The following is a 17,030-nucleotide window of genomic DNA, read 5'->3' on the forward strand; positions in this document are numbered from 1 at the left end:
TTGGGGCTTCAGGCATCCCATGTCCCCATGGAGGGGCAAGAAGCCATGGTCCTGGGAAACAGTACAATATCCAGGGGATTATTAAACCAGAAGAGGGGGAATCACCAATTTGACTTGTACATGGTCTTTATTGCCTTGAGGGCAGCTTGTTGATGGGATTAGATGATAGAATCACAGAATCATTTTGGTTGGAAGAGACCCTCAAGACGACCAAATCCAACCATTCCCCCACCACTGGCACTGCCCCATGTCCCTGAGAACCTCATCTCCGTCTGTCCAACCCCTCCAGGGATGGTGACTCCAGCACTGCCCTGGGCAGCCTGTTCCAATGCCCCACAGCCCTTTGGGGAAGAAATTGTTCCCCAGATCCAACCTCAACCTCCCCTGGCGCAACTTGAGGCCATTTCCTCTCGTCCTATCACTTACTACTCGGGAGAAGAGACCAACACCCTCCATGCTCCAACCTCCTTTCAGGCGGTTGCAGAGAGTGAGAAGGTCTCTCCTCAGCCTCCTGTTCTCCAGAATGAACAACCCCAGGTCTCTCAGCCACTCCCCAGCACACTTGTGCTCCGTGACGTCCCTCTCCTTCCTGTGTATCCTGATCTCCTGTTCCCACCCTGCTCTTGGCTCTACCTTTGGCACCCAGCACTGCTGGAAGGTACCTGGTACTCAAAGGAGGGTGTGAGACGGTAGTTGAGCATTTCCTGATGGAAAACTGGGGTGATGCTGCCAGACATCGGTGGGACAATCCACACCCAGTCGGCAGGACAGCCTCCACGGCATCGGTACTCGTTCTCCATGTGCTTGATAAAGGACTCGGTGGCTGAGTGGTGATCCACAATGGTCACCTTGTCACTCTGTTGGAGGAAGAAGACAGCAGAGCCAACAACTGTGGGTTGATACTCCCCAGAAAGTGAAAGCCAAAATTCTATATTTGCAGTTGTTTGACCCAAATGCGCCGCATTCTTGTAGTCTTACGGGACTGTGCCTTTGGAGATGACACTGACTGCTGACCCTGGTCTTCCGAAGGAGCACAGTCACTGAGCAACGCCATTTTCCAGGGCTGAGAAGCTGCCCTTGTCCTCCCCAAGTAGATACGTTATGGGATGGCTGTTCCTCCTGTTATTTTTCATGGGCCAAGCAAAGACTACGATGGCATGGACGGGATGGAGCACGCCCTGCTCAGCCCCCTGGGGAACTCTTTCATGGCTTGCACAACTCAAGGAGCAGCTCTGATCCAGCTCTGGGAAGAACTCCCACCCTTTACAGTTGTGTTGCCAAGGACTAGTTTTGCTACTCAAACTTTAAGTGCAGGTGGGGGGATAACCTGGGCCAATTCTTGCCCCATGGATGAGACAAGAAGGGCTGGATCTTGCCCCCTTGGGACACTCCCTCTGGACCAGCAGAGCTCAGACACTGGTAGTGATGGCTTTACAACATCCAGGGCATAGAGATTATTAACTTTCACTGCAGGCTCCTGGAATGACCCAAAACTAGGAGGATGCAGCCCAATTTCAGTTGAGTGTAGCAGCTGCTGCCATTGTCCTTGGGCAGATGTCTCCATACTCATTCTGTCCAGTCCCTGCATCCCTCAAGCCTGACCCAAACACAACAGAGTCCTGCTACACAGGTACCTGGAAGCTGTACAGCACAGCAATGTTGATCTCCACCAGGGCCTGATCCTTCCACAGCGAGGAGGTTTTCCTCATATCCAGATTCATTTTCTTGGCCACTTGCTGTAACAAAACACGGTAGAAAGCGAACACATGTAATGGCCAAGAACCAAGGACTGAAGATCTCTGCCTGGGGAGAGGAACCCAAAGGAGGTACCCAGGCTGACACAAGGCACCTGCAGGGCAGGGCAGCACAACTGGCTGATGTTTTCCCTTCCTTTGAGAGATGTGGTCCTGCTCTTTCCTCTCCTTGACAGAGGCAGGGCCAGTTTGGTCTCCCTTCCTCCCCCAGGCCCAGGAAGATGACTAAATGCTGCTGAAAAGGGCCATCAAGAGCAGTTTCTCTTTCTGAGAGTGGAGGAAATCATAGAATCACTGCTGTTGGGAGAGATCCTCAAGATCATCGAACTCAACCATTCCCCCAGCCCTGGCACTAACCCATGTCCCTGGGAACCTCATCTCCGTCTGTCCAACCCCTCCAGGGATGGTGACTCCAGCACTGCCCTGGGCAGCCTGTTCCAATGCCCCACAGCCCTTTGGGGAAGAAATTGTTCCCCAGATCCAACCTCAACCTCCCCTGGCGCAACTCGAGGCCGTTTCCTCTGCTCCTGGCGCTTGTTCCTGGGGAGCAGAGCCCGACCCCCCCGGCTCCAAGCTCCTTTCGGGCAGTTCAGAGATCAGAAGGTCTCCCCTCAGCTCCTGTTCTCCAGCTGAACCCCCAGGTCCCTCAGCCGCTTCCATCACACTTGTGCTCCAGCCCCTTCCCCAGCTCCATTCCCTTCTCTCAACTCGCTCCAGCACCTCAAGGGCTTTCTTGTTGTGAGGACCCCAAAACTGACCCCACGATTCGAGGCTGCGGATCCATGTGCTGGGAAGAACAGACCCTTGCACCCCTTCCCATGCCAGACCCCCTGCTCCTCCCAAACTCTGTTCTTTCTCAGCCCGTTTCTTCTACCTGGAGACCTTCCCCCAAATGCTACCACAGACGGGCACATACGTGCACACACATGCACACACACATTCACTCTCACCTCTGTGGTTTTCAGACACCTGGGTGGGGATGCAGCCCCTCCACACAACACAACATGTCCCTTGGCAGGGCAGAGGAGCCCCCTTGATGGGTGCAGATCCCCTGCACCAACACCTCCCCATGACTTGGCTTCGTCCTGTCTCACCGTGTCTCCAAGCGTGGGGAGTCTCCCCAAGTGTGGGAGAGCACTCCAGAGGGACCCTGTGGGCAGGCGTGTTCCCAAGTGTTTCAGCCACCTCTCAGCCCCACCGCATCTTAGCACTTGACCTCAGTCAAGCACATGACCTGCTGAGCCATAAGGTGCTTTGAGAAGCCTATGGGGAGCTCAATAGGCATCACACTCACTGTGTTAGACACTAGCTGGCCCCATGGGACACAAAAAAACTTGCCAGCCCATCACACCCTTGGCCATGTGGCTCCGGGAGAATGAAACTGCCCTGTCTAAGAGACACTTGGATGTCCTGCACTTGCCCACTCAAGGCAACACTCTGCCAGTGTCCTGCCTGCTCCCCAGTACCTTCACACACACCCATGGCCCCCTAGGAGCTCCTGGCACCCTCCAGGAGGGGAATTACCTCCAGTATGTTGTAGCGAGAGTTGTCACAGTAGTCCCGGACCCCAATTTCTGTGCCCATGTACCAGCCGCTGAAGGGGCAGGCGGAAAACTCCAAGCCACCGATCTCGAGGAGCATGTTGGAAACCGCTGGCAAACCGTACCACTTCAAGCCCAGGTCCTTAAACCATTCAAACCTGCCGGGACACAAGAGGGTGAGGCGATCAGCTAGACCTCCCCTGGCCAATGCAGGCAGGGGAATGGAGCAGGTTACTTTGCTACCAGCCACCAGGCTGAGGGACATGTGAGCAGAATAGTTCCTGGAGGCAACATCTCCCTCGGGCTGTTTATGGGGAAAGAGCAATAGAACAGGAGTGGTACAGAGCGGCATAAGTTCTGGGAGATTTCGAGGAAAGGAAAAACAGCCCTGAGACAAAGGACATGACTTTTTTCCACCTCCACCCTCTGCCAGCTTTATATCGGAGATGGGGGAAGACCTGAAAGAGGGTCTTGAGTAAAGCGCCCAAGCGACAGCAAAGAAAAGCCAAGGACACGAGGTGACCTAGTGTGAAACCAGAGGAGCTGAGTCTCGCTGATCCCCTCCAGCAGTTTTAGGGCTTATTCTGACTTACTTGGGATGCCGGATGGGCACTTCCAGCACAAGCTCAGGGGGGATCTCAAAGAGCTCTGGGTCGTTGCCATTGGCTTGGAGGAGCAGCGGCAGGACATCGAAGCGCCCATACGGAGCCTTCCAGCCTTGCTGAATGCAGATCTACAGGCGAGACAAAGGTGGGGTTTAGACGTCCCGGCAAATCATCTGCTCTTCAAGCATTCCGGGCAGGGAGTTGCACAGCGCTGAGCAGTGGCTTCTAACAGCATCTCTGCTCAGCCCTTACGGCCAAGTGATAACTTCCATCTACAACATGGGGCTGCCTGTCACAGCCAAGCCAGGACCATGTGAGCGGAATATGGGCTGAAAATGAACCTAGAATCGTAGAATAATTTTGGTTGGAAAAGACCTTTCAGACCATTGTGTCCAACTGTTACCCCAGCACTGCCAAGTCCACCTCTAAACCATGTCCCTAAGAACCTCATCTCTACATCTTTTAAACCCCTCCAGGGATGGTGACTCCACCACTGCCCTGTGCAGCCAAACTGATCCCCAGGTAGGATCACAGCTCTGAAAAAGCTGTTTACCCTATTTGTGCCATAATGGTGAAGGAGAAAATGAGTAAGAAAAGCAGGGGAGTTTGGGAAGAGCTGAGCAGAGCACTGGTGCTGTGTGTGCAGGGCCAACAGGCAAAAGGCAAATCTCATTCCTGATGCTCAATGGCCAAGGTCAGCAGCGGGCACACATGTCCTCCTCCATCAGCACCACCAGCCGACCCCTTCTCAGCAAAAGCAAAAGGAGATAAGAGTCTTTCAGTGCAGCTATGGCCAACTGTGCATGCGTGGAAACAGCTTTTATTCCCGGGAAAATATCCAAGGATGAGACAAATCAAGCCCCACTTTGTGGTGCTTCAGTGGGTGTGATAAACCCTGCTTGGCCCAGCATGTTCCTCAATCCTGGGATGGTGATAGAATCACAGAATCACAGAAGGGTTTGGGTTGCAGGGCCCCTCCCAGCTCCCCCAGTGCCCCCCCTGCCATGAGCAGGGACATCTGCACCAGCTCAGGTTGCTCAGAGCCCCGTCCAGCCTGGCCTGGGATGTCTCCAGGGATGGTTCAGCCACCACCTCTCTGGCCAACCTGGGCCAGGCTCTCCCCACCCTCAGGGCCAACAATTCCTTCCTCATGTCCAGCCTCAATCTCCTTCCTTTAGTTTAAAACCATCACCCCTTGTCCTGTTGCAACAAGCCCTGCTGAAAAGTCTGTCCCCATCTTTATTGGCCCCTTTTAAGTACAGAAAGGCCACAATAAGGTGTGCCCGGAACCTTCTCTTCTCCAGGCTGGACACCCCAACTCTCTCAGCCTGGTCAGACCTTCTCCACACCCCCGCCAGCCCCATGCCCGTGGTGCCCGGGAAGGTGCTTCAGCTGGTACCTCCGTCAGCTCCACGTTCGCAGGGTCTCCCAGGATGGTGCCGTCGGGCTGTTTGTAGCCAGCGTAGCGGATGAGCTGAGCGTTCCAGATGCGGAAATCATGCTTGCTGTCCGTCCGCTGTGGGAAGATGGTGATAGCAGATCTGGAAAGAAGAGGCAGGGCTGGTGAACGCTGGGGACACTGCAAGGGCACAGGACAAGGGTCATCAGAGCAAGGAGAATACTGGGACCTCCAGGACACCTTCCCCTGACAGCAGGTCCCTCTAACGCTCCCTGGGGCAGGTGCTGGCTACAACCATCTCCTTAGACAATGTCAGCAAGGCCCAGAGCTGGGTTCCCACACATTCAGAGTCCTTCGGATAGAAACGCTGGTGGCTCACCTGAGGTTGCCTTTGTTGGTGGCGTATTTGATGTGGTTGCAGATATAATTGAACATTCCATGGGCTGTGGTGCAGTCCCGGGCATCAAACACCTGAAAGAGTGGAAGCAATTGTGGTAATGCTACGAGATGCTCCAGCTCCTAGGGCAGAGCCAAGCAGAAGAAACACAGCACAGGGAAAGCCCTAGAGGCTTTCTCTGTCTTTACAACACGTGGATGTCTAATCCAGCTGCCCCTTCTGCTTTGGAGAGTCATCTGCTGCTCAGGCAAAGCCTCCTCAGTGCAGTGCTCTCAACCTGCTGCTGTTCCTTGCTTATCCACCAACAGTTCTGGTTTCTGCTCTTTGTCTCTTGTAGACCAAGACTCGATGCTGAAATGGGACAGGTATCAATCAGGCCTGAGATGCACTGAGAGAATGGGTTTGGATTGGAAGGGACCTTCAAAGCTCATCTAGTCCAAGCCCCTGCCATGAGCAGGGACATCTTCAACCAAACCAGGATGCTCAGAGCCCTGTCCAACCTGACCTTGAGTGTTTCCCTGAATGGGGCATCTACAAAAGGATGGGGAAACCAGGAAAGAGGGTCAACAGGAGGCTTGAAGGCAACTTCTTGCAGAAATGGCTCCTCCCAGAGTTCAGATATGCCAAAACAAACAGCGGAAGAGAAGAACTGAAGGCTGCGCTGGGAGTGAAGGAGACCCAGCCTCCCAGGCCCAGGCAGCCGCAAGAACTGCTCAGCACCACCTGAGCTGTACTCTAGGTTACAGAGAGAGACGTCATCTCTGTACCAAGGGATTCCATCAGAGATCACCAATTTAGACCCTACCTTACACTTCCAGCTACTCAAAAGGGCACTGAGCCAAAGCTTCTCCTGCCATCACATCTCTGTACCAAGGATGAGTGTGTACTGCTGCCTCTCTTCAGGCAGAACAGTAGTTTTGGAAGCAGCATGCAAGATATTGGAGCAGTATCTCATTTTGGAAAATCTCTAGAGCACCATATTTGAGTCGGCCCCATTTCAGACACAGAGACCTCAGCTACACCAACCCCACAGCTGCTTTTCCAGCTCCTGCTGACTCCCCAGCCTGCGCACCCCCAAAGCTGTCGAGGAGATGGTACCTGCTGTGGGCTGAACAGCCCCAACCGTACCTGTGCTGGGCTTCTCTGGGTATTTGAAGAGCAAGATTTGCTTCTCCAGAACTTCAGTGCATCCTTGGCCAGGCAACCTGCCAGCTGTGCTGGTGCTCACCTGCAGCTTGGACCACTGGATCCTGCCCACGCAGCGGGCTGCATTTCTCCAGGCGTGCTTGGCTCCGTAGATCAGCTCTGTGTCCCGCAGCTGGTAGGTATCAGTGGCTTCAATCTCCTTGGTCACTTCCTCCAGCCTTTCCATGTGGGCCTTGGAGCCAGATCTGCGTGAGTGGGGAACAGAGGAGGTGTCAGTCAGCAACCCGGGTGGAGGGCAGGGAATCCTGCTGCTCTCCACCTGGGCTTGAGTTCTTTCTTAAGCACAGAAGAGATGACAAATGGGAGAGGTCAGGAATTTCCACAGAGGTACATAAAAAGTACTGGGAATGAAACTCCCCTGAAGAAGCAGCTGAATGTGGAGGAGCACAGGCTCACCCTGCTTTGACTCACCGGTGTGAAAGATCAGATCATATGGGACACAGTATCAGAGAATCAGAGAATCATTTTGGCTGGAAAAGACCTTCAAGATCACCGAGTCCAACCGTTCCCCCAGCCCTGGCGCTGCCCCATGTCCCTGAGAACCTCATCTCCGTCTGTCCAACCCCTCCAGGGATGGTGACTCCAGCACTGCCCTGGGCAGCCTGTTCCAATGCCCCACAGCCCTTTGGGGAAGAAATCGTTCCCCACATCCAACCTCAAGCTCCCCTGGCACAACTTATGGCAATTTCATATCATCCTATCACTTGCTACTTGGGAGAAGAGACCAACACCCTCCATGCTACAGCCTCCTCAACATCTCCTACAACTTCTCAGCATAAGCAGCAGCCAGGGCCTGCGACCTTCTCCAGCCAATACTTACCTCTTTATGGAGGAGTAGTACTGGTCAATAAAGTCCTTAGCCAAGAGGAGCACCTCCTCTTTTGTCCTGGTATCTTCTGGCTTGCGGACATGCTGGCTGGGGGTCATCACTGAGCCCATGCAGATCTGCTCGGTGCACGCAGTGGACTGAGGAGACAGAAGGAGACAAATATGTCTTGGGTTACTGCAGTGCTTTTGGTTACATGAGCTGGGCTGGGGGAAGTCAACAATTAGCCATGCAGAAGTCGGTGGCATCTTTGACAAACAAGGACGTTTCCAGCTTAGTTGTTTTCACACCTATGGGTAACATGTAAGACAGCTCAAGCATGTGCTGCCATTTCTTGTCCCACCCGATATGGACAATTGGGGCTCATGAGATTCTTGCCCCAGCTTGGCATGAAGTCATGTGCTTTTCCTGATTTATCCCAGAGGGGCTTCCCTCTCACCCAGCTTATTGCACCAGATGTTTGAAATTCAGCCACCACCAGAGACAAGAAGATTGGCCTGAATTCATCCAGTTCTGCATTTCCGGGTGACGCCACCTTGGAAACACTGTGATCCACTCTCTTATGCTCAGACAACTTTTGGCCAGACCTATCAAGCCTACTCACCATCGCCGTCTTGAGATGCAGCGTGTCGTGAAGCACGGAGCCTGTCTCCCAGTTCTTGATTTTGACAAACCGCGGGCATTTGGAAGGACTTCCATTCACCGTGTTCTTAGTCGGGGACTGCCGCCCGGATGGCGGTGGCTGAACAAGAACCAGGCACAGGGTTAGTATTTGTCAATGAGATACAGGAAAAAGGCCATAACAACAAGCAGCATCTTGTATTAGTGGATGCCCGTGCTTAAATCCTAGTGATAATATGTTGAGACAAGGTATATGATCCAAATATTGGCATCCTACAATGGAGCAACTAACGCTCAATGCAATTGAGAAGCCACCCTCCTTTTACAGAAGAGCCAAACCTGTAGAAGAAGAGTTAAAAACCAGGGAAGTGTTCGCGTTCAAGTTTCCCATCATGTCCAAATTTCCCAGTGGAAGACTTACCTCTTTAAAATGTATTAGATTTTTTCTTTAAGGAGCTTCACCTGCTCAGATTTTACACGTGCCAAACTCTGCCTCACTAATACGAGCACTGTAAGATAGACCTAACAGCCCATCGTTCCTCTGAGCAAGCCAACAGCACATCTCCTTTGATATCAATGCTGCAAGATTGTAGGAATAAGGATGGATAAATTATGCAGGTGGGAGGGTTGCTGAATTATGTATAGTTGGAGACTTTAATCTCAGCTCTGAATCTCTGCATCAGAGTGTGCTCATCCAGCACATCTCCAGTTATAAGCCAACGTTAAGTAAAGTCTCAGCCAGTAGAGAGTTTGTCAGGAGAAGAGCTGGCTGCAAGAGCTTGTGTTTGCACGTTTTCACAGATAATATCTCGTGTTTCTACTGTGACCCTTATTTATCCCGAGCACTTAAAGAGCAATTAGTGTCTGCCAGCATGTCAGGGGACAGCGAGATCTGCGGCGGTGCTGGGAAGCAGAGACAATTCTTTTAGGAATCAGATCTTATAGCAGGGTGGAATTAGTCACCGCAGTCACCACGGTGTTGCTGCAGGTTTCAAGGGGAGACTTGATCCCACACCAGAGCGTCCTGTCAAAGCCTCCATCACTTAAAGGCTTACAGCTCTGCAAGGAAGATCTGGGCTTGGACCAACTTTTGATATGGTCTTCCTACATGAATCCTGGAGCTCGTGTCCCTTTCTAATCCATCTGCAAGGTGTTTTAAAGACGGCACTGACTTCAGCAGAGCCGTGGAGAGTCTCACTCTTCTTTTTGGTGGCTCTGGGCTCACGTCACAGCTGCAGCAACAGCACAAATCCAACATCGCAGCCCAAAGGACCAACTGAAGAAGAACCAGCACACGGTGGAAGGAGGTCTTGTTTCAGAACAAGCACTTTTGCTAATGAGCAAACCCAGGAAGGAAAGCAACAGGGGCCACAAGGATGACAAAAGCAGATGAGGCTCCAGATCTAACTAGTTCATTGTTTTTCTGAAGCAGAGGGAGATTGATGCCTGATTAATTGCAAGACTGATGCCGCTCCAGACACCGCTCCATTGCTCTGGTGGCAATGTTGGCCGTATTTTTTGCCCAGTCCTTGTTTTTACCATATGCTCCACACTTTTTTCCCCTGGAAAATAGCGATTTTGCTGTCAGGTGGCCTGAGGCTCACAGTGTAACACCGCACACTAAAGCAGATGCTGGGAACAGAGAGGATGGAGGGGGAGAGGTTTATAACGTGACCCCTTGGCAGGACCCTCTTTGGTCCTCACAGTTTCCAAAAACCACTCTCTGCACACCACAGGCTGTGCTGTCACGGGTCTCTGTGACGTTCCTCATGTCACAAGTCCTGTGATCTTCCCAAGGAGTGTTTCGAAGTCCTAGCCCCTGGAGCCAGATGACCACACAGTGGATCTCAGCTTCCCCTTTCCAGGCCACAGAAAACAAATATAAGACTCCATACGTAAAACTTGTAGGAAATAAAAAGAACCTCCTAGGTATAGTCCTGGAACAGCACTATTTTTAAGTGGTTTTTGTTTTCTGTTTTGGGGAATCTGACCTGAATTATGGCACTGGAAGTTCTTGGTCATTTTATTCTGCTTGCTTTACTCTTTTAAGAGAATTAAACCATTCCTGAGCCACTAACAGCATCCTGTGCTCTCTGAACCAAACCGGGCCACCCTCAGGATGGAAGGGGATAATTTGCCACCTTTCTCCTGAGCGTGATTGCTCAGAGCGGCTCCATGACATTGGTAAAATGTAGTTGCAAACTGCCACTCAAAAATGCAAACAAAACCAACCCTCACCTGTACTTCCACCTGCCAGCCAGCAATCACCAAGCAGAACGTGTTGGATGTATTCAGCACCAGTTTTTTATTCTGATTTAGTTTTGACTTGCTGATGGGGCTTTGGTGCAGCTTAGGAGATGGGCTGCTAAACCACATCTTGCAAGAGCAGATCTGGCTCAAGAGCGTGTTATGAATGCAGATATAGCAATGACCCCATCTTTGGAGAGAACGAGTTCGTGGTCCAAGCTGGTGGACATCGGTTGCTTAAGATCTGCCTACAGATGTTCTACCTTCAACCTCTCTCAAAACTTCTTCCTTTCCTTTCTGTCTTTTCCCTGCAGAACTAGCAGAGTTTGAATCTTTGCTGAAAGAGGGTCACAGTGCAGAGACACGGCGAATTCCTGGGATGCCATCGGGGCTGGAGCAGCCGAGGTGACACCACCTACAAGAAACCGGGGTGCCAGGTCTGTCAGCAGCTGTGGAGAGAGCAACACCCAGCAGAAACTGGGAAAGAGCTTTGTGTGTGTGTGTGGATGCCTTTCCTGTGCAGCACAGCTGAAGCCAAATATTACCCCTGCTTCTGTCAGGGAGGTTGCGTGAGATCCTTTCATGTTTTAATTAGGCAGCTGTGATATTAGTGACTCAAGAGTGGGACAAACGGAGAGACGAACGTAGCTGTCGGGGCGCACATGCATTATGCAAACCTCTTTTCCAAGGGAGCGTGTTGGCACTTATCATCAGGCTGCAGCGTGCGAGCTGTCTGCGGCTTGCACAGATGCCGGGCAGAAACGCGTCCAGCCCCAGGATGGCAGGGAGCATCTCCCGTTCTGCGGACCCAGGGAGCTCAATGGGTCCTCAGCTTTCCTCCCGCATCCCAGCTGGCTGTCAGGAGTCCCCGCGACCGTGGCGTATGTCACCCTGCGACTGTGGGAGGACGAGGTCTGCAGCATTAGCCCTGGTTGTGGATGTATTGGCACACTGACATTTCCTTCCAGACTGCATTAACCCCGCTAGCTCAAAGTGTGTTTTTTGTTTTTATAAAGCTGTAAATCATTCTTACAAGTGCAGAGCTGATGTGACTCTTCCTGGTAGCTACATGGATGCAAAATCCACCGGTTACCCTGGAGCTCCTGACAAACCAACCTGTACAGGCTGAAACGCAACTCACACAGGACCTGGGCTGGGGCGGTCACAGCAACTTTCCATGGGTCAGGTTTAGGGTCAGGGGCTTGGGTTCCTGGTGAACAAGCAAAGCACACTGCCTGATTTGGAAAAAAAAAATAAAAATAAAAGGAATAGGGATTGATGACTAACAGGTCTTTTAGCACCTTATTACAAGCCTCAGTGAGAATTCCCCACCTGGGCAAGTGAATCCACCAAATCCTGCTTTAAAGAACAACGTTTATAGAAAGCTCACACCTGTCTTGACTTGCCCCTTGTTAGCAATATTTATTGTAGCTTGCAAGAAGTTCAGTTGCTTGACAGCTTGGGGAATGGCTGCAGGGAGCATAGGGGAAAAACCAAACTGACTCCAGAAGAGCAGGCATACCAGTCTGGGGATAAGAAGGATCAAAAGAAAGCTGCACATCTAGTGAAAAAGAAAAAAAAATAATAAAGAGTTTAATATCAGCTTAAGACTGGGGGTTTTGGCAGCCTTAACACGGTGAGGAATTAAGCTCTGAACACAGAAGGTTATAAAGTGCTTGTAGACAGACATGTACTTGCAAGGAGCTTAGCAAAGGAGGCAGGGACAGCATCTTTCCAGAGCTGGGGCAAAGGGACCGGAGCTGTGACCTGTCCTTGGGCTCATGATACCTGCCACAGTGAATTAACCGTGCGGTGGGACATGGGGCTGCCCGAGGTGCCGATGTAGGACGATACCCAGCGTTAGGTTGTCTGTGCTGAGCTGCAGCCAGGCGAGGGGAGGGTGGAAATCATTCCCAACTACATCTAAGCACCCAACCAGGTTGGTTAAAACCATGCAGCACGGGCGGGAGCATCTCAGCCACCCTGTGTGTGCATCAGCACCCGCACAGTGGGTGTCGTGTGTCCCGTGAGCCTCTGACACTATGCGTGCTGAAAACGTGCACGTGGACATTGTTCTGCTCAGGAGTCCCAGGAGTTAAGAGTTAAGCCACCGCAGCCAAGACTATGTCACCTCCATGGGTATGAAGGGACCACGTCACCTTGTGTGACCTCAGCCCTTGCTTCTGGCTTTGCATTTCGCAAAACGTCCGTGAAATGGAAAAACATCCCCCGACAGAGCCGTGGCCTGGGAGGTGCTGCTGGACACTACTGGGTGTCAAGGTCACGGTCAACATCCGGGGGACAGCCACAACACGAGTGGCACCCACCCTGGGGCGGTCTGCACATAAGGACATTCCTGAGCTGAGGAAATACTGATTTTCTCTGAATTCTTCATATGACTGTTTAATCGCTTTTCTGGAAACCAGTCACCTGGAGAAATATAGTGGGACAAGGGGAGCAGACAGTCCCCAGGCTGGTCTCCTGTGTCCTGCCCTGCTCCTGGTTAATCCCATCATAGAGATAGTTTGCCCAAACAGGCTCGTCAGTGCTCACACACGTCATGTTTTCCCCAAAGTGATCTTGCCCCGTCAGGGTCTGTCTTACATCTCTGGCTTTGCTACTAGGTGGAGTTAATCCACTTTTGGCAAGGAAGCCTGAGAATTTATGTCTGTAGAGCGTGAGGAGATGAAAAGGCACCGTACAACATATTATCTGAAGTGCTCTATTGAATTACCGTCGTATAAATCAAAAAGAACTTAACGATGCAACTCGGCTTTTTGCCACAAAAAGGGACGATGGTCCCGAGGGAGGTTTCACAGTCCTGGTCCCTGGCTGTGCTCCCATCCCACTCCAGCCCCTTGGGTGACAAACATAGTTCTCTGGTGACCTACAACCTGCCCGAACCACGGGGAATTCAGCTTCTGGACCAAATGGGCTCTACACCCCGTCAACTCTTGGGATCAAAGGTCTTCAGGGTAGTTCTTGCAGGTTCTCCATGGTGTGAGAGCCCACCAGGATGAGTCACGTTCCCCAAAGCCCCTTCCCATCCAAAGCAGCACAAGACATGGGCTCTTACCTGTTCTGCTTCAGAGTAGGGGTTGTTCAGGACCACGGGCACATTGCTCTTCCCCCACAGGTCACCAAAGACACGGTCGTTCTCCATCCGGGCTGGTAAGGCTTTCTGCAGCTTGTTTTCCCCTTCCCTGAAACTAAAGGGTTAAAACCAGTTTGGGTGAGCAGGCTGGAAGGTGGCTGGGTGGTGGGACCAGGTTCCAGATCGACGGCTCTGGGACCCGCTCCAGCTGCTTCCCGCAGGAGTGAAAACTCGCACATCGCCCTGTGGGAAGGAGGAAACACTTTGCCTGCGCCGAGGCAATGAATCACCGCAGCGAGGACAACCCAAACACAATGGAAATTGCACCACCCGGGTGAGCGCGGTGCCTGCAAAACAGCAGGAAAGCCCAACACTGGCTCTAGTGGGGTCACACACCGGACCCTCTGCACCCCAAAACCCAAGCTGGAGCCCCGCGAAAGCAAGCACGGAGCTGGGGGAAGGAGACCCGCATGCACTTCCAGCTGCAAAACCTCTTTGCAAAATCTCATAGCAAAATCTCATAGCAAAACCAGCTGGGTTTGCAGAGCAGCTTGGTGTTTATGAGCTGAAGAGAGGAAAAATAAAAGCCAAGAAAAAATAGGTGGCTCCCAAGAGGAAAAGACAGCTCTCTCTCTTCTTCCTGACCTTTACTGATGCTGCAAATGCTGGCGAGTGCAAGCGATTTTATTCCAGTGAACTGATGGATTGCCTCCATGGAACCGGAGGTGTTGGTAAGACTGAGGATGCCCCAGCGCTATCTACCCTGGCCTGTGCAGTGAGACGGGTGTAACTCACGGTGCACAGAGTCTACAATGCACGTTCTGTCTGGAGAACGTACCACGGGACGTCGGCGAGGCTGCTAAATGCCATGCAGGCAGGTGATGGAAAACCACTGCTGCATGAGCTCTCACGAAACACAAAACCAAATGGGGTTTAGAGACGTGACATTCAAAGAAGATGGGCTGCGGCATCCGCACCGATGGCACCAACCACCCAGGTGGGACCGCACGTGGGATGGAGCTCTGTGGGGCCACGGGCTGCAGTGGGCTCATGTCCACGTTGCCTTCGCCCTTGCTCATCCTGGTAATGCCCATCCAGGTAATGCACCCTGGCAATTGTTCTCCTCCCGCTGTCAGTTCTTAAAAGTCTTCCAGATGCCCACCAAAGTCAATAATGAGCTTTTCCATTAACGACAGCGGGCTCTGGGCACCGACCAAAGCAGGACACACGCGCTCAGGGCATAATTCACACCAGCACAGTGCTCTTGACACCATCGCAGGAAGATACAGATGTAAAACAAATTCAGTTTCACAATCCTCCTTGCCCCCCAGCTTGTGTCTTTAGGTATGGCTTAAGGAAAACACTTCACTTAAAGATGATCTCCCTGTGCTCTAAGCTTTCTGTAGTTTTTCTACCTTTACCGAGCAATGCTCAGCTGCCAAAACATGACACCAGGCTGCTGGACACCTTCCAAACATTGGTTGCCTTGGGGTGAAAGCGGCCAGCTCGGTGCAAGTGAGGAGGTACGCATGCAATAGGCATGGTTTTGACTGGGTTTTCTATACCCCTCCAGGCAAAATAAAAAAAGCTGGTTTTTTGTGACTTGGCTCCTACAAGCACATGAAAGGGTTTCCATCAGATAAACCACAAGAAACCCCACCCGCTGCACCGCACAGCCGCAGCCAAAGACAACAGGTCCCGGGTCTCTGCTACGCAGTGGCAGCCACGCAGGTCCCGGGGCTGGGGACAACGATGAACCGCACCGTACCCGCTCTGCCCTCCACCAGCCCATCCCAAAGTGAAGCTCAGGGTCTCCTGACACCTCCAGCCTACCTTCATCCAGAGAATTCCAGCAGCAGATAGAGAATTAGCAGGATGAAAATTCAGTCAGTCTGGCTCTTCCTACTAAGTTAAGGCCAGCTATTAAATCCCTTGGAAAACACTCATTTCCATGGCTGCACATGCCTGTTCTCTTGCCCTGAGCCCCGTCAGAGCAGGGGGAGCAGAGGCAGGTCAGCACAGAGCCACGGAGCACATGAAATGATGAGCACACACGAGCCATCTCATGTAGCTGCCAATGTGCTGCTCCCTGTGACTGGCCCAAAATCAAGACACAAGCACTAAATCCATAGAATCATGGAATCATTTTGGTTGGAAAAGCCCCTCAAGAGCATCGAGTCCAACCATAACCCACCCCTGGCACTGCCCCATGTCCCTGAGACCCTCATCTCCGTCTGTCCAACCCCTCCAGGGATGGTGACTCCACCACTGCCCTGGGCAGCCTGTTCCAATGCCCCACAGCCCTTTGGGGAAGAAATTGTTCCCCAGATCCAACCTCAACCTCCCCTGGCGCAACTTGAGGCCGTTTCCTCTGGTCCTGGCGCTTGTTCCTGGGGAGCAGAGCCCGACCCCCCCTGGCTCCAAGCTCCTTTCAGGCAGGTCAGAGATCAGAAGGTCTCCCCTCAGCTCCTGTTCTCCAGACAATGGAAGAAGGTGATGGAAGAAATCCCTTGGCTTTACTGGTGCCTGGGGCTCAGCAGAGGGAACCTGCCTCCTGGGACGCAGCCTTTGCCTCTCTGCAGGCGGGAACGGCTTGGGCAGACAGACCCCAACGTGCCAGATATCCCACAGGTGCCGCCAAATGACACTGAGCACACCCTGCAGGCACCTGGCATGACCCGCTGTTTCCAGGAAGGTGTTTGCGAGCCCATCTAAATGGGCATCTGCCAGCACGAGGGAACCTCGGAGAGGAATCCATCACTCGGCAGCAGCAGCGGCTGGGAGGCTGCACACATAATCTCATTGTCTGCACACCAGCAAAGCCATAAATGCTGTTACGTGTGCCAACAGCACCGAAAAAGACCAGATGCTTGAACTAAATCATCACCGTTGCTGGTTACTTTGTCTACTCCAAGCATTGCTGGAGCGGGTCCCTGCTCCCATTTATTGGCCTCAAGCATCACTTGACAGCAAGATGCTCCGTCCTGAGGAACGGTGAAGTCCAGGTGGGTGTTAAGGGTTGGATGCTCAGGAGCAAACACTCCACATCCCATTGCATGTTTGCAACTGGGGCAGAAATTGGTTGTGTATCACTGTTCCTGATGGACTTACAGCTGTGGGAACGAGGCAACAAGGTGCTGCCCTCCCCCTGCATCTCTGCTCTGAAACCACAGCCAAGCAGAGCTGCAACAAAGCCATTAGACTGAACTCGCGGTTGTATTTCTTGGCGTTGTGCTGCGATTTGTTCGGTGTGGGGTGAGGAGGGGCTGCGGGTACGTGTCCCTGCACAGACCTCTCCCCGATGAGGCTGCCCAGAAGTATCCGGCTCTGTCTTTTGGAG

General features: G+C 52.4%; 1 protein-coding gene across 2 annotated transcripts in view; it reads right to left on the bottom strand.

The window, feature by feature from the left end:
• NOS1 (nitric oxide synthase 1) overlaps positions 1-17,030 on the bottom strand; it is an 84,019-nt gene that overhangs the window by 26,306 nt on the left and 40,683 nt on the right. For both annotated transcript variants that reach the window (XM_065646766.1, XM_065646767.1), the window contains exons 3-12: positions 13,673-13,805; positions 8,333-8,470; positions 7,723-7,868; positions 6,925-7,087; positions 5,679-5,770; positions 5,300-5,441; positions 3,889-4,028; positions 3,279-3,453; positions 1,635-1,736; positions 663-857 (exon numbers count right to left, since the gene is read on the bottom strand). In XM_065646766.1, the coding sequence (XP_065502838.1) occupies positions 663-857; positions 1,635-1,736; positions 3,279-3,453; positions 3,889-4,028; positions 5,300-5,441; positions 5,679-5,770; positions 6,925-7,087; positions 7,723-7,868; positions 8,333-8,470; positions 13,673-13,805 (1,426 nt within the window). The remainder of the gene's footprint in view (positions 1-662; positions 858-1,634; positions 1,737-3,278; positions 3,454-3,888; positions 4,029-5,299; positions 5,442-5,678; positions 5,771-6,924; positions 7,088-7,722; positions 7,869-8,332; positions 8,471-13,672; positions 13,806-17,030) is intronic.

Source organism: Caloenas nicobarica, chromosome 16 (assembly GCF_036013445.1).
Source record: "Caloenas nicobarica isolate bCalNic1 chromosome 16, bCalNic1.hap1, whole genome shotgun sequence".
Classification (NCBI taxonomy): Eukaryota; Metazoa; Chordata; class Aves; order Columbiformes; family Columbidae; genus Caloenas; species Caloenas nicobarica.